The sequence below is a fragment of the Mytilus galloprovincialis genome, chromosome 7 (assembly GCF_965363235.1).
Source record: "Mytilus galloprovincialis chromosome 7, xbMytGall1.hap1.1, whole genome shotgun sequence".
NCBI classification, from domain to species: Eukaryota; Metazoa; Mollusca; class Bivalvia; order Mytilida; family Mytilidae; genus Mytilus; species Mytilus galloprovincialis.
In genome coordinates this window covers 29,313,524-29,341,102 of record NC_134844.1, presented here as the reverse complement: position 1 = coordinate 29,341,102, position 27,579 = coordinate 29,313,524, and the positions used below count along the sequence as shown (strand labels likewise).

The following is a 27,579-nucleotide window of genomic DNA, read 5'->3' as shown; positions in this document are numbered from 1 at the left end:
AGATCGGACTTCTAAACTGAGTTAAACTGTGCATTCTGCTGTGTGTTTGTATATTCCACATTGGCTAGAGGTATAGCATGAGGGTTGAGATCTCACAAATCATATTTAACCCAGTCATATCGTTGTGCTGTCAAAAGTTAGCTAAGTTTAACCTTTGTAAGTCTTGTGTTGGTTTTTTTTCATGCTGAGTGTGGTCTCCATTTCACTGAACTAGTATACATTATTTTTTAGGGGCGATCTGAAGCCACCTCTGGGTGTAGGAAATTTTCTCATTGCCTTAAACCCCCATTGGTGGCCTTGGGCTGTTTTCTGCTCTTTCATCGGGTTGTGTCTCTTTGACACATTACCCTTTTCCAATCACTTTTCTATTATAAATTAATCCAATTAACATGGGAAGTAAATACCTCTTAGATATTGATATGAACTAGAAATGCAATATTTTCAGGAATTGAATTAAATAAACAAATTTTAGTGCAAAATATTTCTTTATTTACTTAAACATTCTCATATAAATAATTATACAAAAAATGTCATGTACATGTATCAAAACTCTCATTCTTAATGATATAATTACAATTGCATGATGTACTTCAGAATTATTTGTCTGATTGTCTGATTATCAGTCAGTTTAAAATTAGGAGCGGTTTATATATGTCTGTTCTGTTTGAGTTCTTAATCAATGAAGACTTTCCATTCATTGTCAATATGAGGAACAGCAATTAACACTTGTTATTTTGATACTAGCAATTACTTCACAGAATAACTTAGAAACTTAGTCATATATACACCAAAAATATTAGTTTACATAAAATAGATATAAATAAAATACCATATATAATAAAACAACAAGAAAAATTGATTCAACCTTTTAGTAAATAAGTTCTTACTGTTTTGGGAATGTAGGAATGTACATTAAAGCACACAATCTAAACATCTAAAGTATGATATTTCTTAGCTGTAGAGACATACCTTGTATACAAAACAATTTGCAGTCAGTTTATTTTGTAATGAATTATTTCAATGATAACATAAAAAGAGTATACTTGCAACAGTGAAAAAAAACAGCAATAATATGACTTTAGGAATTTTGGTCCTCAATGCTGTTCAACTTCGTACTTTATTTGGCCTTTTTAACATTTTTGGATTCGAGCGCCACTGATGAGTCTTTTGTAGACGAAACGTGCATCTGGAGTGTATACAAAATTTAGTCCTAGTATCTATGATGATGTATTGTTACTGAGGACTTGTCCTTAAACTTCTAAAAATTTTATATGCTTTTTTACCATGTAAAATCATAATCAATAATACTTTTAAATAATTAATAAAGTGTAAAATAAAATATCAATTTATTAAATATTAATACTTATGGCACTACTTTAGTTTTAAAGCTATTTAAGACAACCAACAATTTACTTTTTACTATTAAGATAGACTAATATTCTCAATACAAAAGGTCATGGATAAAAACAAATATGTCTGTTTCTCCTTTCACAGTCCCTGAATTTCAATAGAAGTTAAGTATGATTTTTTCTGTATACCAGATAAACTCATACTCTTACTCGAAGAAAATTGTTAGCAATGTCACTGCATGCGTTTGTAAAAGTGGAAACAAACACTTTTACATAATTGAATTTTAACTTAACTTATCATTATTTACAACCATACCTAGAACAAAAATTGTAATAACGATATACACTTACTTATAAGTCTAACAATTATTTTCATCATAACATTTTTTTTTTTAAATTACTTATGATGCTGACTTTCATAAAGATATATGCTTTACTTCAATCAAACAAATATGTCCCTGTAAATATCACATGGCACTTATTTGTCTTTTGTTATTCATTGAAGAATGGCAATTTATTGTGAAGTCCAAATACCTGAAAATAAAACAAGTTTATAGAGAGATCATTTGAAAACTAAAACTTCTTCATATACATTTCAATAAATGTGCAATGTAACTAATTCAACAAAGTCATGGAAAATTAATTTGATAAACTTATCTGACCATTAAAAAAAGAGTTTAAATATGAAATATCTTTTAATCTTGTTATAGAAATTTAGCTTTTCATCCTGAAACCAGATCTAGACATGCAAAAAACTTCACAATCAAATGCTGTAAATGGAAACTAAATTAGTGAAATACAATGTGAAATAGTAAATCCTTCTGTTAAAAATATAGTAGTGAGAACTATCTCATTTTGTCTTATTTTTGGAATAAATCCAAATTCAAAATAAAACTTCACAAATAGCATTAACCCTGTATTAATGTTGGTATTGAATGTCACAATGTGTTATCTTTATTCAAAAAAATACCATGATCTGAAAAATATAATTCCAAGCATACTGGATTGAAATATCCCAGCTAATCATAAAATTTGATTGGTTACCTTGACATGGGATATATGAGCCCATATCCCCTGAGAAGAAAGGAAAAAACTAATACTTATATAATATATTGTTATTTCCACTTCACAAAAGATATGATATAAGGGAATATAAAACACTGACATGGAATATAAGCCCAGTTCCAAGGTAAAGACCAAGAAAATCACATATAAATAAATGTTTTTATACTGAGATTAAAGCTTAAGTCAAACCAAGTCTACAACCTTATGTTTAACTTACTTAGGCTTATGCTGTGGTTACACCTAGGGTTCATTCTAATGTTAAAACAGCTCTGATATTTAAGAATGTTTGCAACTTATTTTTGACTTTTCCCTTTTTTTCAACCCTTCTGGATATTTTTCTAGGGAATGCATAAAAAAGTTTTGCCAAGCCACCTATGTATTGTGCATGCTTTAAAGCTATACATAGCACAAAAAATTTGGACAAAATTATCATTTTTAAATGCATTACATATTTTGAACAGTTTCTTGTTCAACTCTTCCCATATGCTTGATTTTGCATCAAAAATGTCTTCAAGAAATAATTTTACAGACCTACCTTTATGTTTTGTAATTTTGAGATAATCAATGTTGTACAATTTTTTCCTTTGAAAATGATACAAGTGGTTTACCAAATAAGTAGACGATTAACAGTCTGGCTTTGTTAGTTTTGTTTGTAGTTTTGGCCTTGGATTGAAAGTTTTTTTTTAGCAATTTGGTGCATTTTTTCTAATAGGGCTAAGTTTGCCTAATATACAATGCATCTACTGTGAATAAAGCTATAGCTAAAATTTCAGAAAATAACTTATTTTGAATTTCAGCATCAAACATCCTTAATATTTTAAATTGTAACAATTAAGGATTGAGAGGAATTTGCAAGCATCAATATCATATATTAAACTTCAACATATATTCCAATTTCCCCAAGCTTCTGCTTTACATTGAAGCATATCATGACACAAGCTATAATTATTAACCCTGCCCACATCTAAATAAGGCTCATGCAATTAAATCTCTTTGTTTTACCTTAATTACATAGGCAGCAATTGTTCCAATCACAAAGAATCGCACATAGGACATAAATGATCTTCCCTTCAGCTTCTTAGTTGTAGCCCATCTAATGTTTCCCATTTTCCTCTGTGTATATGGAGGGTATCGAATACTAGATAAAGGACAAAACAACAGCTCTAAATGGTGTAATATTTACCTAGAAGCCCAGAAAGGAAAAGAATCCTCCTTTCTTGGGATTTTTCTTTGACAGCCAGCCAATGACATTAAGGTTTTTATCTGTGTAAGGTGGGTATCTAATACTGAAAGCAAATCAACAATACAGGCTAGCTCAAAGTTCAGATAGTGCTGTGTGAATTTGAACTAGAATTATTGTGTGCAATCCAAATCTATCCTCTTCATCTTAATTTTTTTTCTTTTTATGAAATAGTTTCAAAAATGCAGTTTCTACATAAGGAAATACATGTACCAAGTCAGGAATATGACAGTTGTTTCCATTTGTTTAATGCCTTATAGCTTTTGATTTTGACATTTGATAAGGAACTTCATGTTATGAATTTTAATTGGAGTTTAGTATTTTTGATATTTTAATTTTTGTTTTTTTTAACTAATGTTCTCTCGACCAAGGATTGCTTTCATCTATACAATGCATAAATCGCATTCTGATTTTTAGTGGTTTTGTCAATATGGGTAAAAAAATAACACTATTACTGTGCCCTTGTCCCAAAAACGGAAAAGGTTTTAGTTGATTTAAGGTCAACTTTGTTATTCTCTTCTATATGGTAATTCATTTTTAAGTTGTCTTCCCTTATAGCATTATAGCTTCAATGCATGCCAGAATGATACTGAAGTTGTTTAAAAGCTAATTCACATAGAACTTTTAAGAACTCTGTACTGTTTTAGAAGTTTGTTAGATTCTGTTTTCTGAATATATTAAATATTATCCTCTGTAATACCAGAAGAAAATCCATTCCCTTAATAATTTTACTGTCTCAACTCAGGTGAAAGCTTTGTGATTACGAACTAATCTGATGTGTCAGAAAACATGTTCCATATTAGGTTGTAAAAAATTAAATAATCATTTTAGATGATAACTTTCATTGCCTTGAAGCAGTAAATTTTCACAACTTCCTAGGAAAAGGTAAAGCATACAGAAATGATAACAAATCACATAAGACTTTGCAGAAAATCAAGCAAATTAATAGACACAATTATAAAATATATATTTAGAATGAAATTCAAAATAGTGTGGCTGTGGCCATTGATTGACACATTAAATTCATCCATTGACTGGGACAATTTACATGAACGTTTGTCTGTAACGACCACTGTTCACGACGTACCTACGATAGACATTTAAACTGTGGGGTCACCAAAGGTTTCTTAACGCCTTTAATTATAAAGTAATTCGAAAAAATAATCAGGAATAACCTTTATGTTTTGATTTATATAATTGGTATAAATCAAAACATCGTGTTATTTCTGATTATTTTTTTCGAATTACTTTATTGAGGTGTTGAGAACCTTTGGTGACCCCATAGTTTAAGTGTCTTTAAAAAGTACATAGTGATCAGTGGTCGTTACATACAAACGTTCACCTAAATTGTCCCAGTCAATGGATGAATTTAATGTGTCAATCAATGGCCACAGCCACACTGTTTTGAATTTCATTCTATACATTTTTATTCATGAAATATAACTGTTCCAAATTTTGAAACTAGACTTGTCTAATATTGAAACAATCTTATTTTTGTCGGATAGTTTATTTTGCGTTTAACTCTTTCTAGTCCACTTCGAGGCTATTCAATTTTTCGATTTTATAATTTACTTGATGTAGTTTAATAAGGACAGAAGCAGGTTTTTCATATTCGTAACCATTTATGTTCACCTAATTTCCCAAAACTCATGATGGTCTTGAAAATATTACTTTACAGAAATTAACTTACCTCTGTAAACTTTCCATTTTAAGTTCTCTCTCTAAGCAAGCTCTGTTGTGACTGAATGTGTCAAAGGTCAACTTGCCATGGTAAGCTCCCATACCACTGTTCCCAACACCTCCAAAGGGCAAGGTCATTACTAAAAGACACAATGACTAAACCAAAATCTTCCACAATGTTTTATAACCCTAATTGTCATATGATATCCTATTTTTTTCCCTACTTTTCTGATGAATTATTTATTTCATGTGTTAGTTTTGATTTTACTATTACAAAATGTGAAGTTTAAGATAACTTGGTCATCTATGACAAAACTATATCGCTTCAAAATACCTTTGTGAGTAAAGGTACCTGTAGATCAAACTTAAATTTTGTGAAAATAATACAATAATCTGGGTTCACATATAAGAACGTATATATTATCAATATGTGTGTAATCTTGCTGTGAAATTTAAATGAAATGGGTGGAGGTAATCAAACAACTTTTTACTCTTTTCACCACCTCTTAGACAAAAGGCCTCATGCTGCAGCTGGCTCAAGCTCAACATCACAATATTATTTGTATGAATTGGACAAAAGTGGATCATTTTGTGTAATTTGGAAATTAAACATCCTAAGTATGACTTTTGGGTCTTTTGGTCTTAAATGGCAAAGAATATTCAAGGGGATTAAAAAAAATATTCCCAGATGTATGGTAACCAGAGTCTATAGCTAGAAACTGCATGCGCCAAAGCTGTTACTAAAAAAAATCAGCATTTTTGGTAAAATACAATGAATATTACTGACCTCCTGCATGCATCATGGTATCATTAATAACCAAACCACCACTACTTGTAGAGTTTCTAAACTTGTCTTTCACTGTGTTATCATTTGAAAAGACATACATAGCCAGAGGTTTCTCACTGTAAAAATATCAAAGATACAGTAAAACAAGGGGAGATAATGCACAACATTAATTCATAGCAAAAACATGGTATACAAATCTACTGGTAAGTAGGCACATATAATACACAATATGTTATGTGTTAAATTACCCCTAAAAGTTGGAATAGATCTTCTCTCTCTTTTCACTATATACTTATAAATCATCTTTGTTCATCTCAAGAATGATTTTCTCGCTTGATCCAGTATAGTGAGAGAGAAAATCAATCGACCAATGATAATCTTTTTATTGATATTTTACCTATGACAACAATGTTAATTTCATTGACAATGGCACATGCCGCCTTTGTTTCTAGCAATAATTTTTCATATCACTCTACTGTGCTTAGAAAGGAAATATCAGTCAGTTAGATCAAAAGACAATTTTATGAATGAGCAATATAGGTTTTTCTCAATGTTTAAAGCTGGATGGTCATGTTAAATTGCTTACATCCTTGTCATTTGTAAGGGTTGGCAGTTAGTTCAAATGTCTCATTGGAAATTATACTACATTTCAATTCATTACAAATTGCACAATTTTTGTGGGAAATGAGTTACTGGTCAAAATTAAGTTGCAATTGTAAAAATGTTTAAATTGGAATATGAACAATACAATTAGTTTGACTGTATGATACTAACCCACTGACAATGTGTTCAATAGCATCATCTTCATTACCTACTGGTATAATAGGTAGAACAGGTCCAAATATCTGAAAACAAATAAATGACGTTAACTCATGGAAAAAAGTTATGATCAAGATTTAACATATACAAGTGTATATTTTTTCTCCAGATCTTAGATGAATAATACATTCTACAAGGTAGGGATCATGATTTTCAATCATCTATAAGTGAACTATGACAGTACATATATGTCATATGTCATTTGGTCTCTAGTGGGTATCTGTCACTCATTTGCAATCATATCACATCTCATCTTTATATAAGTGTGCGTCCCAGGCCCTTAAAGGACCTTAAACCCAGGATGGTATAATTTTTTAGTGTGGTTTTATTGGTCTCAGTATGGTGGTACAATTTTGGTCAGCAGTGCTGAACTTTTTGGTTTAAAAATCCTTGTATATTAAATTATATTCTTTTAAATACCTCTTCATTCATGGCAGCATCTGTAAATTTGATATCTTTCAATATTGTTGGAGAGATATAATTATCCTTCTCATTTGTATCCCCACCAATAGCAATACTATCTTGGTTGCTGTCAATCATCTTTTTCACTCGTCTAAAAAAAAAATCAACAAATCTAATTCTATTTTAAATATTTGAATAAAATTACAGATGCACTATAGGTGCCAAAGCTGAGTTGGGATGTTTTTGAATTTGTATTAGAAGAAAATCAAGAAATAGTGATTTGTGTTAATACGGTTTTTTTATTTGATTTTAGTAGAGAAAATTGTGAAACCTGCTGACAAGTTATGTGATATGTTGAAAAAACAAAAATTTACCAAAATTTCTTTAAATTGATGTGTTAGCCTAGCTAACCCAACACCCTTATATCCAACAAAAAATGCATGGTCCAAAAGACAAATAAATACCAAACTGTTCCTTAAAATTTCAGAGAACAATGTCTTTAAAGGTATTGTGACCTTGACCTTATAACAATAATAGGTATTGTTATTTCCAAGTGATATTTTCAAGCCATTTTTATGAAGATTAAACAATTGATTCAAAAAGATTTTATCTGGATAACAAAATTTTGTCAAAATTTTGGTTTATCAATTATTTCTGTGACTTTGACCAAGTGATCTGAATATCAAAAGAGGTATCCTCCGAGCATTATAAACATAGAAAACATGTTTTATCCAAAAATTATTTAATTATCTAATAATATTTATTAACTGTTCAAAACTGAATCATTTATAATCCACAAAAATAGAGAATGCAAGCCACTTTGAAAAAGAACAATTCTCTGGTTTAACAGGATGACAGGCCCATTGCACATGTGCAATCAAAGTGTTTTAACATCATTAACAAAGCTGTCAAAATCTGTTTAAATGAATAGAAAATTACAAATCTATAGAATAATTTCATTACAATGGGCTGTAAGTTATACTTACTGGAAATGTCTAGAATTGACCATTCTGCCGTAACTTTCTGACTTTGATGGATCATCAGGGAAAAATTCACCTAATGTTGTTTTCATGCTCTGAATTAATTGTTCCTACAAAATCAAATATATATATATAGATTATTACATTGATACAAGTGGATTATCGGATTTATAGTTAAATTATCAATTCTAAAGTATGAGCCTCGGCGAGGACTTTAAAATTTATAATTGAACTATCAAGATTGGATAAATCTGATAATCCACGTGTTACTATGTAATAATCTGTTTCTCTAATGATTAAAAGATAAATTTTCTTCTTTTCTAAACCAAAATCCTCTTCGAGTGCCTTCCACTTTCAAGAAGTTGTCAATTTCATTAACACCAGGGCTGCGTTCAATATCGTAGCAGCTACATAGATTTTGACTATTGAACGTGTAGCTATATAGACTAGTTGCTACATAGCTATTGATAGCAGCTACGTTACGAAGCGGCTACGTAGCTGCTACGATATTGAACTCAACCCTGTTAGAACATTTTGATCAATTCAGGGAGCTGAGAAAGGTTATGACCCTTTGACTCAGCCAATCATCTTCCGAGATCACCGGAGACTACATGTTGATTAAATTTTTTTATACCATTGTGTTGGAAAGGGATATATTTCCATAGAATTAGAGAAATATATATATACACCATTCATACTTTTATGCTTTTATACACTTATTTATCTGAAGAAATAAATGCACTTTCTTTTTAAAGTGGATCATACATTAATATTGATTCCTATGTATTTTTTCATTTAAAATGTATGGAAAATCTAATCAGTTTCAGTTCAAAGAACTATGAATATGATACGTCTGAGGAAGTTTTTGAATGGGTCTGTTAAAATATTATTTGAATCTATAGTTTGATTGGAGAAAAACATCTTTCCCCTTTCAGTTAAGGAAGTTTGCTTGTCATGTTTGGAATCGTTGTCCCATTTTCAGAATCCTCTGGTTTTATCCATTTGACTGCCTTTAAAACAATTTGCCCATTGACCCCCATTTTTCTTTTTATAAATGTTTTACATGTATAATTATAAGCCATCTGTAAAAGTCTAATAAAATTTTAATAATTTTTAATAGTTTTTGAGAACTTAAACTTGTCATTGATAAAGCTATGAAAAGTCAACAGAAAACATTTTCCGGCCAAAATTTCAATGGCTAATATCTCGTGTATGACCCATAAGTTATCTACCCTTACCTGAACATCCTTTGTACACATGACATAATCAGGAGCTATACATGTCTGTCCAGCATTACATGTCTTCCCCCACATAAGTCTGTTGGCTACTGCCTTCAAATCACAATTTTTATCTACATACACTGGACTGAAGAAAAAGAAAAAACATTATTCTTTTATACAGGGAAAGTCTTTGAAGAGATGTTTTTTATTTAGAGTGCAGAAACGGAAAATGATTATAGTTATTTTATCAAATATTTCTGTTTATGGTTTTCAGTCCAAGAATACTGAATTTTCTTAGAATACTTTATACAGTTAATGCTTTATTTTGTCATCTTTTTTTGCACATTGTATGAGTCTGATGAGTTAAGCCCTTTACAACTGATTTTTAAAGTTAATTCTTATGTTGTACATGTACAGTTATACCACTTTACATAAATCTACCTTTTGCCTCCAAGTTCTAATGTGACTGGAGTTAGATATTCACTTGCAGCTTTCATAACAATTTTTCCTACAAATGTGTTTCCTGTGTAGAAGACGTAGTCATATCTCTCCTTTAGTAAAGCTGTTGTTTCTGCCACTCCTCCATTTACAACTTTAACACAGTCCTGTTGAACAAAAATCTAAGAGTTTAGTTATGCACTTATTATTATTGAGAGTATTCAAGCAAACAATAAAAAAAAATTCAAAAGAAGAAGTAAGTTGAAGCTAAAACAAATTTTTTCACAAGAGTTGTCTTTATTTGCACCATATACACATGTACTATGATTACAGTTGCCAAATCACATTTTTTCACATTCAATTCATTTTTTTTTTTTTTATTTATCAAACCAGATAAATGTGATCAATGTCTTAATCTATGCAGACTTCTAGTTTTAGATGAACTTTTTAATCTATTGTAAATGTTTACTTTCAAATGGTTTCCACTTTAAAAATATTAAAGAACCTAAGTGAGCACACTCACATACCTCACGTCCCCACATTGTCATTGGAGAAATTAAATAAGTGTAAGAAAAAAAAATTGTATAAGAAACAATATTGAATAATAATTTCCTGTCAATATGCACATCTACATAGTATGTCCTTATTATCTACAAAATTTCATGAAATTCTGTTGTGTGGTTTCAGAAGAGTTGACAAACTGTTGCAGAAGTACATTGAAGCAAATAAGTTCAATGGGGCATAACTCCTAGAAAAAAAATTGAATCGTAATTTCCTGTCGATATGCACAACTACATAATATGTACTTTTTATCTAAAAATGTTTCATGAAATTCTGTTGTGTGGTTTGAGAGGAGTTGCGATGACAAGAAACAGGACTGACGGACTGACAGACGGACGGGTCAAAAACATTATACCCTCCGCAACTTCGTTGCATGGGGTATAATAATAACGTCATCACCTTCTGGCATAGTAAGTCTATAACTGAATTTGGCTTTTCCTGATGGGTCCCATTTGGTCATGTAAATTCTAACATATTCTTATACATACTTACTCTGTATGCAAACTTTGTCAAAACCAAATTAAATGTTCAAGGATATACAAGTTTTTATCAATCCATGAAAATTTGTACCCACAAAAATAAATGAATTCACAGTATATTATATACATCTTAATACGACTTACATTGTCCAAATATTTTGGAATCAATTTCTCCAGCAATTGTGCTGTGTTCCATGATACTTCTGAGGGCTTTAATAAAACACAATTACCTAAAAGAAAAGCAAGCATTACAACTACACAACAGCCATGGAGGATTTAGACAGGTTCATCCATCCACAGTGAGAGTCACAGAAAAGGCAAAACATCAAAAAAGTCCTATAAGCACACACAATATCTTTTTCTTTCATCATAAGATGTAGAACAGAACATACAATACCTTTGATAATAGGTAAGGCTTCTGTATTAAATATTTTTAAATGCTGAAAATTCAGAAATTATTGAAGGCATTTATTATTGCAATATTTTTTCTAAAGGATGGACAAAAATAGGAAAGTAAATTAGTAAAATCTCCATACATTTATCATGTTTATATGTATCTGACATCGGAATGTGATTTCTAATTATTGCGATACCCACTCAGTGACACTATTTGCATTAATAAAACTCTTGCAATAATTTCTGAATTTACATTAATATATTGCTTAGTGTGAGGTGGTTGTCTAATATTGGTAGATGGAGATCACAGCAAACACCTGACCTGCAGAAGTTTTGTTCCAAGATAGTCCCTTTTACCATGTCCAATTTCATTTTAAGACACCATTTAAAACCTTTAAAATCTATGCAGTATTGGGAATTTGAGATCAGTATGGACTGTATAAAAACATCAAAATATGAATGATGTCACCTTACAGGTTGTTTTCATTGGGGTGAAGAAATCAAACTAGGAATGTCAGCCTGGTTGGCTTTTTTTATGTGGTAATCTTTTTAAAACTTTTAAACATTTCCCAAAAAAAATAGCTTTATTTCCCATGTGCAAAACAAATCTAAGCATTTCCATAGAAAAGCATCCATGTGATAAACCTTTTTCAATATCCACATTGAAACAACAACTACAAAGGAACTCTCCTTTAGTGTAAGTTTCAAGGAAATCTATTTATAAATTTAGTGTGCAATATATATCTGTGAGGGAAATCTTAAGGTTTAATATAGTCCTGTTTCTGTGAAATAACTCAATTAAAACAATTTAGATAGAAAGGGAACTTTTATTCCAACAATCCTAATATTGCTTTAAAATTTCATGACAATTCATTAAAAAAAACTTATTTGAGCTACAACACACGGGTTGACAGACTGATATACAATAATATGTGCTGTCTAAAAAAGGCCAATCAAAATCATTTAATGTGCTGATGGAAATAAATACTATCATTTTTATTTAATTTTTGGTGGTGGCTAATAACCTAGGAGCTATTTATTCGTTCTTTGTACTTGTTGTAAAATTATGATATCTTATAAAAATTTGAAATAATGTTGCTGAAGAAATCCATACAAGTGTATTGCAACTTGGAAAAATGAAGGCAAAATTAGGGAAAACAACCCTTTACATCTGCTCATAATGCAAGTGTCTGCAGTTTTTTTTTAGGAAAGCAGGAAATATTGATCATGGACTTCATCTACCAGCAGATTTACTAAACTGAAGTATAAGTATAATTCAATATTTGTTTTTACTAGCCAAGTAAACTGTTCAATTGATAACGTTTTGAAACAACTAGTACTCATTTGGAATACAAAGCAACTTTTAAAAGTTTTATTCAATATTTAAATAAATTACAACACATTTAAATAGATAATCCAATATATTGTATTGTTCCTGTTACATATACTGAGGTACTTCAGAGGCAGGAATGGATTGTGCACTAAAAAGGTGTGTTTGGAATATGCAACACATTTAAAACAACAAATGCAAGCTGCAAAAATGTGAGAAAGAACATTGTGCATAATTCACTGCACTATTAAAAAGATAAGCTTGTTATGTAACAGGAACAACAAAATATTTTGGATTGTCCATAAACTTGAAAGATTTGACTTTACCTGCTGCTAGGGCCCCAAATAATGGCATAATAGTAAGCTGTATGGGATAATTCCATGCCCCTATCACAAGGGCTACACCGTAGGGTTCTTTCTTTATATAAGCTGTGTCCATCAAATTCAATAGTGACTTTTTAACCTACAAAATCATCTTAAATGGTATTAAAATTAGTACCTGCCGCAATTGCACCAACAATTGGCATGATAGTTAGTTGTATAGGGTAATTCCATGCACCAATCACCATAGCTACACCAAATGGCTCTTTCTGTATATAACAAGTATCCATAAAGTTTGCTAAACTCTTCTTTACCTAAAATTGTTTGCCCAAATAACATCTTTTAATTTCAAGTGTACACAATTCAAAGGACAGTGAATCCCAACACCATAATAACTTCATACAATTATGGTATAAGATCCAGAATGAAAAGACACTGCATTCTTCATTGTTACAGAGCTGGTGCATTTAAATTTAAGATCAAGGATAAAGGAATTGTCATAACAAATCTTTGATGCAAACTTTCCCCTGGACACACCATTGTCACGCATTGACATTTTAAAACTGTACACATTTTCCTTTTAAGTCCAAGGCCATTAATGCTCTCTACAATTACTTAACTAAATCACTTATACTTTTCATTTAATATCAACAAATAAATAAAAGGCTGTCTCAAGTTTGGTTTAAATTAGTTTCAGAGTAAGCAAAGATCTTTGAAAAGGTTTTACAGTACAATTGAAGACAATAGACACCCAAGAGACGACAACAACACACTTGGCATTAAAGGCCAAGTTATCTAAAAATTAGCTTAACACTTTAAACAACAACAAGAACAACAAATTCTTGAAGACAAATTAATAAGGGACAGATTGATGCTTCAACCCTTTGATTTTAATAAAATGAAATCTACAATTCAGTATTATTATCTTTTAAAATAAGCTTTTCTATATTAAACACAAGTAACATGAGTTAGTACCATTATTACATCTCAATCTCATTAAAAATCAAAGAGCAGAATGCTCTGAGGGATACGATTGCCATATAGTTTTCATTGACACATGTATAGCAGTTCTGACAACTTTTCATTAAGCAAATTCGTGAGATTTGGCCAAAATAGAAAAGATCAAAGAGGAAAAAAATAGATCCAAGGATAACGCTGCAAAAAAGCATGAACATGCGTGAGTCTCACGCATTTTTGGCAGCCCTGGCCTTGATAGTCCAAATAATTATGACGTCTTGAAAGGCTATTATATTTTTTTTCTTTGACGCCTTACTTTGAAGTAAGGCTTCAAAGAAAAAAATTATAATAGCCTTTCAAGATGTCATAATTATTTGGACTATGGCCTTGAAGGCATAAAACTTTGCTCAGTGCTTGGAGCACAAAAATTATGCTCGAAATAAGAAATCAAGCAATTTCATTGGTTGATTTTCGAGTATGAGTACAAAAAAACTGACTCGAAAGTTTTATGACCGCAAGATACAGCTGGATAGTATTATTTTCAAAACTAATCCAACTGCACATGCAAAGGTAATATAAATCTGAATAGTCACTCAACTTTAAAAATAGCCAATCCCGGATACAAGTGTACGAGCAATGTACTTATTGTGTTTTATTTGTGTACTATCAATTCCAAGTTTACTTTCCACAGCAGTCACTGAGAGAGAGAGAGAAGGTATTTCACTTCATAGTCCGAGATTACTCTGATGTCCGAAGGCTGATTTGCCAGACAAGCTAGGACCGTGGGGGAAATGCTAGTATACTTAAATTACAAAATTAAATAGTCCCAGTCCCATATAATCAGATATATTATATCAAATATTATTGGATGCCGAATTGAATTTTAAATAGGTGCCGATTTGACTAGATGCCGATTTAACCAGGTGCCGATTTGACTTGTACCCAGTAATCTCGGACTATTCACTTCGTATCTTATCACCGTTAATTCTAGGAGGAACCCCATTTCCCAGTCCCATATATTATATCAAATATTATTGGATACCGAATTGACTTTTAAATAGGTGCCAATTTGACTAGATGCCGATTTAACCAGGTGCCGATTTGACTTGTACCCAGTATAAATCTCGGACTATTCACTTCGTATCTTATCACTGTTAATTCTAGGAGGAACCCCATTTCTAACTCTTTAATTATTAATTTCCTTTGGGTCAGTGGGCATGACTCCTTTCCGTACACACTCCTCTGTTTAAATTGAGATCGTTCTTAATATAATACGACGTGTATCGACATCTAACGAGTTAATTTTTTCTTGACGATTTTAACGGGAAATACTTCTGAAAGGGAGACAACTCGAAACGATAATATGGAAGACTCCATTTCGGCTAAAGGGGTGTTATAGGTAAAACTTCATTGATTTTAATTTAAATGATGCATATGATTTTAAATTATACAACAACAATATTAAACCCTCAATAGCAGGCAGACATAGAAAGAATCCAATGAGTTTCAAATTAATTAATAAGCGGGGAATCCAGAACAACCACTCAATCTGATACCCCTTGAAATCAAGAAAGCTATACGCATGCGCATTAATATATAAACAAACCAGCTACTTGCGATTTGGAACAAGAACGTTTATTTAATTTATGATATGATGGATGAGTCTCAATTTCTTTATGAGAGTATAATATCAGTTTCATAACGGTAAAATATAGAAAACTCCACTTCAGTTCTTATATGACAGGAATAGAATTATCGGAATTCAAAGAACTCTCGCATTTATCAAAACTGGGGAATTCCCTCTGACGTGTTTCTAAATTTATAAAAACACTAAATATAAATACTGCTTTATTCTGATTTTCCGTGTTGTTAAAAACACGCATATAAGTCAAGGGAAAAATCAAACATGAAGATTATTAGAAGAACATTACAGGAAAGTTGTTTATGTTCAATCCTTTTGCTTGTTTTTACCTTTTAAAGCAAGACAATCATAAGAATCTGAGATGTTGCTGAATGTTTAGAATAAAACGGTTGACGTGAGGGAATGAGCCCTGAGTCAACGGTAAAAGTCTACAGATTGCTTGAAAGCAATCGTATCCCAATATACTGGGAAATTACCAAAATACTGGAATTTCAACAGTACTGATATCTGCTTCCTTCTACACGTATATATACCTTTTCTGGTTTCATCCATTCCTTTAAGTTGTTCATTGTTTCAATCAAATCATTTCTACAAAAGTCAATCTCAAACACAACAGCTTCAAGTTTGGGCTACAAAAGAAAACAGTGAACAGCTATTTACAGGTACTATTTCTATTTACATGTTATATGACAGTCCAAAACTGAAAACCAACTTATTGTTGAGAGTACTGAATTTCATGTTCAGAATTTAAAATCTGATACCATGACAAATTCATACCATTCAAAATATAATATATTATTAAGTTTTATCTTTTCATGACTATCATGACTATACATGTACGTATATTTCACATCATTTTTTAACAGCCAAATTACACAAAGACAATGAAAAAGTGGGTTTTACGATACTAAAATTGAGTTATAGGTTTATGCCGTAAACATTTGAAATGATTTTCAAACTATTCATGATGAAATAAAGTAACTCATAGTATGAGAAATACAGTTTACTATTAAGATAAGAAAGGAATTATTTCATTCAATAGAAACTTTCCTTGCAGACTTATAAAACAAATGTTTAGACATTTGAATAATCCTTGCAAGAAATCAATTGCAAAATCCAGGCAGACAAACATTGTTCTCCATTTACCTTTTTGTTAAAACTAGAGAATCAACATTGAGATCTATAATTGCTGTAAGTTCATTAAATGTGTTGATAATATGAAATGTATCATAGATTGCAAATGGTACAACATATTATTTTTAATTTCTGTGTATATAATAGACTGTGTATGAGAGAGAATTAAAAACTAATTTTACAAGTTGTTTTCTTAAATCTTGTGTTACTCCTTTAGTGGTTTATCATTCTTGTGGTAGCCTTAGGTTCTTGTCATGAGGAGAAAATTTATGTATACTAATTCTCTGCTTAGCACGCAAATCTTTGGATTGATTGATTGTTGATTGCTTAACGTCCAGTGGCAAATATTTCATGCATATTCAGGACGATAAATCTTTGGAGAAAGAGCAAAGATGGAGGCAGAACAAGGTGACAATGTCTTCCTGTGGTCCACCATAACCTTGTTATCTACATGTAGCAAGTTAAAACATTTGTTTTAGCATGTAGGTCAACATGGTCAGGTACAAAGCCGATTTCATAACCATATCATATATAAAGTCACTTGTTCTTGTCAAAATGAAATGGTACAAGTTATATTTACCTTGTGTAAATCTTTCTTTAATGCATCTGTAATTTCCTCTCTATTTTCATCCATCAGTTTGAGAACTCCCTCTAATTGTTGTCTTCTCCATTCATATGATTTAGTTTTCCCACTTCTGAAGGCAGTTTTCATTCCATTCACAAGCTACAAACACAGAATAAAGAGAACTATCAAGAACTTTGTCACATAAATAAGAGTGTTTCCTGAGACTCAGTCTCAGTAACAAAATATCATACCCTTTTTGGAAGCTGAAGGAAATATTAGAACTATCCATGAACATGATGCAGCCATTTTATACTGGTACTTGTGTAAAGCAAAATATTATCCTATGAAATATTGTATCATGAAATTTTGTCCCTATCTTAGTATGAAAAATTGTCAAGGGAGAGAAGGAAAATTTCCATATTTTGTCCATATAAATGGCCCACATGGCCCAAAAACACAGTTATTCCATAGTGCATTTCTTTAGACAATAAATTCAAATTGAAAAAATTGCATCTGCTCTATCTCAAAAAGATTTTTACAGTGTACAAAATGGTGTAGTGTATTACTAGTGGGACAAATAATATAAAAATTACAGAAACTTCTACCAGCTCCAACTCAAAATATTGACAATTCTGTGTTAAGGGGGTCTAAAATTCAGTTTGACAGCTTTAGGCGTTATAAAATTTGACCTTTTTGAACTGGACCAAATCACTCCTTAACATAAAAATTCAGCACCCAAATTTTTTTAACATGTAATTTCATCCCCCTACTTAATATTTCATGCATTAAATATCAATTAAATATCAAGAAATAAATTGGGAAAGTGTATCAAATTAAAAATCCAAGTTATACACTGTTCACACTAGGGACTATATTGGTAGACAACGAAAACCAAAGGACAATAACTGTGTCCTTGGACCACATGTACAGATAATATTTCTTGTTAACATGGTCATGATGGTTAATAATGGGAAAATAAATCTATCAAAATTTCATTACAACTTACCAGTGTCACAAAAACTTATGTTCCAAGAACATTGAGCAATGAACAATGAAAATGAAAGGGTAAGGTCAAATAAAACTTGTGAGACTGACTGTCACTGACATGTACATGTACATCATCATGACCATAAAATATTTCCATACAACAAATACAGCTGACTTTTTGCATATCAATGCATATAGTTTAAGAAAAGAAAAAAAACCCACAAAAACTTAACTTTGACCACTGAACAATGGAAATGATTTCAAGGTCAGATGACATCTGGCAGTTGGACATGAACACCTCACAATCATTCCATGCACCAAAAATAGTAGACTAAATAGTATATGAGATATGGACTTGACCACGAAAACTTAACCTTGTTCACTTATTCATGAAATGAGGGAGCTGACAAACTTTCATGGACAACAGGGACAAGACACCATTGGAGTCCATGAAATTTTGTCAGCTCCCTCATTTAAGGTTAAGTTTTCGTGGTCAATGATTGGACACTATTTCATGTACAACATGTACAATGTATTTCATGATGATTTTTATTATATAAATTTTGTCTGCATGGTCTGATTGACAATATTTCATGGGAGACCTCTCTAGGAATACTAGTGGAAGCATACTTATTTCAGCAAACAATTTGTATCAATGATCCTGTACCAATCACAGGTATCTGGATCCCAGACTAAACAATTATCTGCAAATTTGTATAACTGTTAACTGAAAACTACAATGATAAGTACAAAATGTAATATGGAATATGCATCATTAGCCTTCAGCATTGTTCAGAAACCAATCAGGTGGTAGGTGGATCCTGCCACAATCAGCATGATCATGATCAGGGAACCATATGGTAAAATTGGAGTTCATTAGATCGATGGCACCTTTGTTGATAAAAACAAATGTCTTGTGTTTTTGACCTACATTTGTTACTAAGAACAAAAAATGAAGAAACGGGTCTAAAGTCAGAAATGACGTGTCGTACAAATCTGGAATTGGTTATAAATTTGATAACATTTTAGTTTATATCAAACTGTTAGAGGCGATCAAATTGATGACTTAATGAATTAAATTGTTACATATACAACTATAAGATACAAAATACTATTTTGATATCATTTTGGGACAAGTTGTTCACATTTCAAAATGAGGCACTTTGTAAGCCTTGTATGATCTTGTATACATTCAAGAATATAAAATAACCTTTAAGTATTACAACTAACCCCATGACAGTCATGTGACTGAATGACCTTCAAGTTAACTTTGCATGCAAAAAGACCTCTGCCATATTTTTAGAAAATTTGTTTATTTTAGATTGATTTTTTCAGAATTAGTGAAAGGGTACAAAAATGTGATATCAAATAAAAAAAAAACATAAATACTTAATTATAATAACTTTATTTGGAAAATCTTCACCACATGTGGTATCATTTTCTATTGATACTAGGTAAAGTAGCCGAATATGACATCATGCGCAGGATACGGGAAGTGAAAGAAGAATTAGGTCGAAAACATAAGACGGTCGAAAAAACACAGTACGAGATGAAATGATCTAAGAAATATATACATATCATTATCGCACTGTTGTGATTGGTTAGTAAATTTCATAGGGGTTCATGACGTGTTAATGGTGACGTCATCTATTAATGTTGTTGTGTGTCATTGTTTTATTTTTCAACAAAACGCAGCAGAAAAAGTCCAGCGTGCCAGGGCTTTCCCTTGAAGTTGTAGTAGTAGGCTATTGCCACTAAATCACAATTATAGGTGGCTGAAACATGCGTTTAAAAAGGATATTAAAATTACAAAAGAGGGCTGCTAGATTAATACTAGAAACAGACCCATTTGCTCCTTCTGCACCCTTATTCAAACACTTAAACTGGATGACAGTTGAACATGTTGAACAGAGAATAAAATATCATTAGTTAGTGATGACATTTAAGTGCATTAAAATTGATGCCCCATCATATCTTACTAACAAGTTTCATTATGTTTCAGACAGAAATCCATACACCTTGAGAAATGCTCAGGGGTTAAAAATTCCACTAGCCCGACGCCCGGGACTAGATCAATTACGCCTCGGGCAGTTAAAATGTGTAACCCGATATGCCCGACGGACTAGTAACACAAAATTCTTGACGTTTCCAATATAAAAAGTGGAAAATCCCTTCATCACTATTCTATGTTAGCCAATCCGATTCAATTAAGTCATCCGGGATTCCAAGAATTTGAACTGGTTTGTACAGGTCCTGTTGTACATATTTTAAAAATAGAAAAACAACTCTGGCTGCTCGGTATCGTATGTTGATTGCAATTCTAGTATTTTAAATATTGATTTCTCATACCATGGCCTGGGGTATTGTACATTGCTGATGCCGAGATTTTCAATTAACGGTATTTGGGGGTATGATGTATTGATCGGTATTGACCTGTCTTGTCGCACAGCTCTTGAGCACGAAACCATGCAACAAAATATTTCTTAATATTTTAATACGGGAACCCCAGGAACTTTATCCGTTTCAAAACGAAAAACTGTAGATGAAGGGGGTAATGAGACTGACAATTCATCCCCCAAAAAATGCCAAATACGACCGGGAAAAGTGGAAATGTTTTTATAGTGTCTAATAATTAACGGTACCAATTTTGTTGCACCAGATGCGCATTTCGACAATACATGTCTCTTCAGTGATGCTCGTGGCCAAAATATTTGAAATCCAAAGCTTATATAAAAGATGAAGAGCTATAATCCAAAAGGTCCAAAAAGTATAGCCAAATCCGTGAAAGGAATCAGAGCTTTGCATGAGGGAGATACATTCCTTAATTTATAATAATTTATAATATTTTGTAACAGCAAATTTTAATAACACAAAAAATTCGTATGTTCATGCCAGTAACGAAGTACTGGCTACTGGGCTGGTGATACCCTCGGGGACTAATAGTCCACCAGCAGAGGCATCGACCCAGTGGTAGTAATAAAATTAACGGTACCAATTTTGTTGCACCAGATGCGCATTTCGACAATACATGTCTCTTCAGTGATGCTCGTGGCCAAATTATTTGAAATCCAAAGCTTATATAAAAGATGAAGAGCTATAATCCAAAAGGTCCAAAAAGTAAGACAGGAAGCCTGCCAAGTCTTTATCGCGAGATTCACACATTTTCATGCTAATTTGGAAGCATTTGCCTTTGATCTATTGTTTTGTATTTGATCTTTACAATTTGGCCAAAAACTCACGCATTTACCATATTTACTACCTGTAAAAAAAGTTGGCAGAACTAGGACACAATGATTCCTTTGGCAAGGTTGGCTGTTGGTGATGAAAAAAACAGACGATGCTCTGTAAAAATTGCCGTTAATTGCCCCAAGCACGCAAATAAAAAGTCTGCTTTGAATGTGGGAACAACTAAATTAGGTTAAGCACCAACAGAATAAATAGCAGATTAACAAAAAATATGAAATACAGTGTATAACATGTATAATGTCTTCTTCAAAACAAAGGACACACATTTTGTATTAGGCAGCAAACTCTAGATTTTTACGGCATACTAGGGCTAGCAGGTCAGTTTTGATGGACTAGCAGTTCTTCCAACAGGGCTAGTGAAATCCTGCTGCCAACAAGTCTTGGGCTAGTTAGCTGTTACAAAAAATTTTAACCCCTGATGCTGTTCAAGGATACTACATACTCCCTAAACCAAAAACAGAATTGTTCAAAAAATCTTTTATGTATTCTTGACCATTCTTGTGGAATAATTTGCCGATACCGTTAAGAAATATTACAAATGTTAATTCTTTCAAATACAAAATAACAGATCATTTATTGAAATCAACGTTAACCTAGCTGTATCAATAATATTAAAAACTGATCATGTTATCATGTTTATTTTTTTCATCACATTTTATCAAGTTGTATTGAACATTATCATGATTATTATCATACTTACTTATCATGCTTATTATACTAATGTATGCAATGTATAATAGTTTGCATTTTGTTTGATTTCTCATGATGAGGGCCAGGAAGATTAGTTATATACACATGATATAGCTAACTGTGTAACCGGGTACCCTCTTAAAATAAAATATTGTTGTTGTTTATCGTTCGGCGAAGCCGGATGCCCACCAAGCTTACAGCTTGGTGCTTTACGACAGGGGGTCTGGGGGCTGCTCAAGGCCTCCAGAAGCTCTGGCATAAATAGAGCAAAATCCTGCATTCTCGCAATCTCCTGGCACCTAATTTCAATTTTCAAATGACCATTTTTTTATGTATGAAATTAAAGAAGAAAAAAAAATCTCAAAGGAATTTCAATTTTTTTTTTATGTAATGGTTTATTTTTTATTCTCTTTTCCTTATACTGAAAATTCATTTGCTTTTAAAAGAGTTTTATTTATATAATAATCCCATTTTGTTAGAAATCTTGATCGATTTATTTTTAACTACTTGCATTTGTAAACAAATTACCCCTCTTTTTCTCCAAAGACTGTTACGCGTATTTAAATCATACAATTATTTCTCAAGCATTGACAATAAATTGATTTATCCACTGATTATCTCTTTTTTGGTCGGATACATAAATCATTTGGAAATGTTATTTATTTTTGGTTGAGTCAACAATATTCTACTTTCTGTAAATTTTTGACCTTGATTCTCTGAACACAACGTGGACTTTGAAAAATCAACTTCAAAAGATACTGGTTTTAAGATTTTGAACAACTGAACATGATCTGCTACACTTTCTTTAATTTGACTGATATTATTCCATAACATAAAATTGTCATCCTATCAGATGGTCTTCACGTTCTAAAAGCCAAAAACAACAAGTTAATGACCATCGGAACGTCTCTATTGTTATCGTTCAATGACCACCGGAGCGTCTATCTTGTTATCTTTGAAAAGAAACAATGCATTCCGACTTCAAATAGACAACAAATCAGTGACCTGAATTCATGTGAATTATATTTAGCACAGATAAACACTGACTTTTCATCCTTGTTTATCGTGACCGCGACTTTGCGACAATCAATACGTCTCTCGGGTGCCTGCAAACATTTGAAAAAGATATTTTTTTCTTTTTAATTTATATTTTTGTCGGTGAAGTAGCCGGCCCTTGAAGCCACCGTAAACGGTGGAAATCTGCCGTCTACCGACTACTTTGAAAAGCCCTGGCGTGCGATAAATTCGTTAAACGGTTAACTACTGACCCCCTACAGATCCATAGAGGGTGAATTAAATCGTCTATGGATCTGTAGGGGGTCAGTAGCGAACCATATAACTTAAGGATATAATAGCAGGACAATTCCGTGGGTGTGGGCCCACCGAAAATGTCATTATTCAATCTTTATTTAATATCAATGTGCAATTGATAAATTAGTTAATATCATTCTGAACTGTGAAACAAACTTTAGTTCTACATAATGAACTGTGAAAAAAACGAAGTTCTACATTCTGACCGGATGATATCTCGGCTGAAGCTCATACAAAAACATTTAGTCGTTCTGTTTTCCAACTAAATTTGCTGTCAATTCCTGTACTTTGAATATTTCTACTTTACACTGTTTGATAACATACCTCTGTGAAACTGGCCATTGTTTTTAGATGATGTAAATCTGCAGCCTCAACAGTTTGTTTGCGATGAAAAAGTGAACTTCAACCTTGCTCAATGTTAAAAAGTTTCTAACTACCTAGTGAGAAATCAAGTATTTTATAAACGTCTATCTAACAACGACAGAATGTAGCTGACTACCAAAACAACTTCATTTGTTTAAACAACGACGTACGAATTAAATTCAATGCCATAGAAAACTAAAAACAGTGAAACATTTAAGAAAAATCACTCAAATATTATTGGAATAATAGTTTTGGAAAATTAAGAAATTAAGTTTTATTTTTTTTTATTTTGTGGAGAAAAAATGTATATTTTATCAATAGCTGATTGATAGTTTTACCGAATTTCGATTTGACCTTGTACCAATTTCAAGTTTTCATCACTGCACCATAACGGCCAAGAAATTCACCATACTTCTTCATTATTACTTAAAAACCTGGACCACTAAAAAATGCATCATTTAGTCGTCTATTAAAACATAGCAGTGATAAAATAAAAAGATGTTTTATATTTCCAGTGAGATTCTACAAGAAACAAAATGGCTAAGAAATCATAACAAGAGTCAACTATAAATGTCAGTGCCGTACGGCCTTCAACAATGAACAAACCCCGTTCCGCATAAACCGCCATAAAATACCTTGTTTTGTAGTTTTGTATTCAAACAAAGAATCTATAAGAATTATAAACGTTGTTCAGTCCGGCAAACATGTATTTCATTGGATAGGGACCTCTTACATATTTGTTTTAATCAGGTAAAAAATAGCCTATATGCAAATTTTCATCAACTTGTAAATACAGGTTCAAAACTGTATCGTATGCCCTTAGATAGGCAATATCCTTTGTCATAAATCAATTCATTCGAAATGTTCATCCTACTTTCAAGATCAGTCTGTTACCATCATATCTTATACCGCCGAATCAATACCCATTACAACTTTAAGTCTAAACCTCTTGATTCACTTGAGCTAGTTCACCATTATTATGCATCGTCCTGTTGATCACAGTATTAATGGTGACATACACATTGATAACAACACTGCTCTGGAAATGTGACAATCAAAAGACCAAAACAACGTGATCCTAAATCCATAATTTCGATTGGCAACTTTTGATACCAATGCATTCAGTTGAGTATTACGTTCAAAATGTAAACGTAACTTTGTTTAACAATAAAAGAAATTGCTGTATGCTTCTCAGAGCAGTACACGAACTAGCAATGCCAGACTGCAGAGTATCTGTTAAACTGCGCCGTCCTCGATGGATGGTGTTAATGTGGATAATAATACAATCCAAAAATATGCTAGACTACATACAAACTACGTTGCTTTCCTCATGCAACAATAATATAAAAATAATATATTTCACAACTCTACCTTTTACACTTGTAATTTTCATTCTGGACGTAAAAAGAGTCAAAGAATTAGTTCAACCTTGTTTCATTAAATAAAAAAATGGCTAACATGAATACTAATATCTTGTTTCTGATGGAATTAATCGTACCATGTAAAACTCTGCTCTGATTTTCAGATAAAAGGGTACAAAGTACTCTGATCCTGTTTGTTACACTTCAAGGAAGTGTTGTCGATAAACAATCGGCATTTAAATGGGAACAAACAATGCTCTCATTCTTGTCAACTTGTTTTCTTCTTCATATGAAGCAGATTTTATGCAGAAACTTCTTGGGTAAAATAAAAAGAAGTTAGCATTATCCTTTAACTTTACATTCCGCAATATGGACGATGTCTGCAAACAAAACAATTTAACGGTGGGAACTTCTGTTCAAAATAACGTTGACACCGTTATTGTTTATCCAATACAATATATATATATATATATATATATATATATATATATATATATATATATATATACGAAGACAATGTTGTGTAGAAGTTATGGTTCTATACACTCAGTTGACACTTTGTTTTAGCAACACACAAGTTCATGTTTTCTTTCAGTAAACCATGGCCATTGCCTGCTATGTCTTTAAACTAAATCCGTCTGAGGTATACTGATTGATATTTAAGTCTGGTAAAACATTACTGATTCATTAATTGTCATTCGGGTTTGCAAAAGCTTTAAGTAACTGTGAGTACGTCTAGATCGGTACATTGTGTCCTTTGTCTTTTCTATCTTATCTCCATGTCAGTTGTTCTTGTACTTAGTATACAGATCGATGAGTTATTTGTATCAAACAGCAGTGGCGGATCCAGAAATTTTCATAAGTGGGGCCCACTGACTTACCTAAGAGGGGGCCCGCTCCAGTCACGCTTCAGTGATTCCCTATATAAGCAACCAAATTTTTTCCCAAAAGGGGGGGGGGCGGGCCCCCTGCCCCCCTAAATCTGCCTCTGAAATAGCCCTTCCCAACTGTGCTTAATAGTTGTTCGTATGTTGAGTTTCAAGAGTGCCCACTCACATATGTAAGGTAAAACAAATTCAAATTGCAAATCGGTGAGTAAAATATCAAGTTGAAATATTTAGTTAATGTCTGTCATAGTTGCTTTTTTTTAATTTGTTGTTGCAATTCATACTAAATCATGATGTGGTTTTGTCATTTGAATTATTACACAGTAGTTCCATATTTTCCCATCTCCGTGCCTTCAATAGCTAACTATTTGATGCAAGACTGTCATACAAATGAGAGGTTTGGCGAGCTATAAAACTGCCAAGTTCAATCTAACATATTCTACATATTAAGAAAATGCCAGTACCAGGTCAGGAATATGATAGTTGTTATCCATTCGCTTGATGTGTTTAGCCATTTCATTAGAGACTTTCCGTTTTAAATTTTTCTCGGAGATCATTATTTTTTTTAATAAACGGAATAAGTTAAGTCCAACATGTAGACCGTCCAGTAACATGTAACTGTTCAAATATTTGACCATTGGCTTTTAATGGATTGCCTTGGACTGCTTTAAGGTCTTTGGTCGGGTTGTTGTCTCTATGACAAATTCGGATTTCCCCATTTCTAATCGCAATTTCATTACACATATACATCGGTAAAAACACATCATGTTTCAATATTATCAAATGTAACCTTTTTGAATTCATTATAAAAACTGAAAAAAATCAAACAGTGACCAGACCTGTATCTCATTTTTCATGAAGGCAAATTTGAATTCCAGATATAATCATTTCCATTTTCCTTAAAAATTATAGAAAGTTGTTATATTTTTATTATTAGATTTAAAATCAAATATAACCAAAACAGTAAACTTATATATACCAAATTTAGACCCTAATATGAAAAACAATTTTAATCTGCTTAGTTCTGGACGATTCTCATGATTTATCTGCAATAGGAATGCTCCAAACCAAATGTTGTAGACTAGTCTTTAAGAATAAATTAAATATGTATAAATACAATGTATAACGTGGAGGGTTTTATACATCATCCATGTTAAACAATAGGAAAATAATTATGTCAACTTTATTATTGACTCGAAGCCATAGTCTTGTATCGTGTTGTTGAATTTATATGAATTGTCGCTCTTTTCATGGAGTTGTTTTTAATATTGACTTTCTGCATGGGCAACTCAACTCCATCTTTGTACTCAGTAAGGATTTTGAACATAAACATGTCTCACATAATTTATTTCTTTAACTTTATATGCTTG

General features: G+C 32.0%; 1 protein-coding gene across 3 annotated transcripts; it reads right to left on the bottom strand.

Annotated features, from left to right (window-relative positions):
- Positions 1-1,577: 1,577 nt before the first annotated feature.
- LOC143082718 (aldehyde dehydrogenase family 3 member B1-like) lies at positions 1,578-24,033 on the bottom strand. Of its 3 annotated transcripts, none has more exons than XM_076258548.1 (14): positions 23,923-24,033; positions 17,380-17,523; positions 16,199-16,294; positions 13,245-13,380; positions 11,165-11,250; positions 9,984-10,147; positions 9,561-9,687; positions 8,329-8,432; positions 7,361-7,493; positions 6,896-6,966; positions 6,122-6,237; positions 5,345-5,474; positions 3,417-3,552; positions 1,578-1,883 (listed from the first exon to the last, which is right to left on the bottom strand). In XM_076258548.1, exons 1-14 carry the CDS (start codon positions 23,938-23,940, stop codon positions 1,842-1,844), a joined length of 1,503 nt encoding a protein of 500 aa, XP_076114663.1. In that variant the 5' UTR covers positions 23,941-24,033; the 3' UTR covers positions 1,578-1,841. The 3 variants fall into 3 exon arrangements, with proteins under 3 accessions (XP_076114663.1, XP_076114664.1, XP_076114662.1); XM_076258549.1 differs by lacking the exons at positions 3,417-3,552; positions 13,245-13,380 and adding exons at positions 3,598-3,700; positions 13,073-13,208; XM_076258547.1 differs by lacking the exon at positions 13,245-13,380 and adding an exon at positions 13,073-13,208.
- Between the last annotated feature and the right edge of the window lie 3,546 nt (positions 24,034-27,579).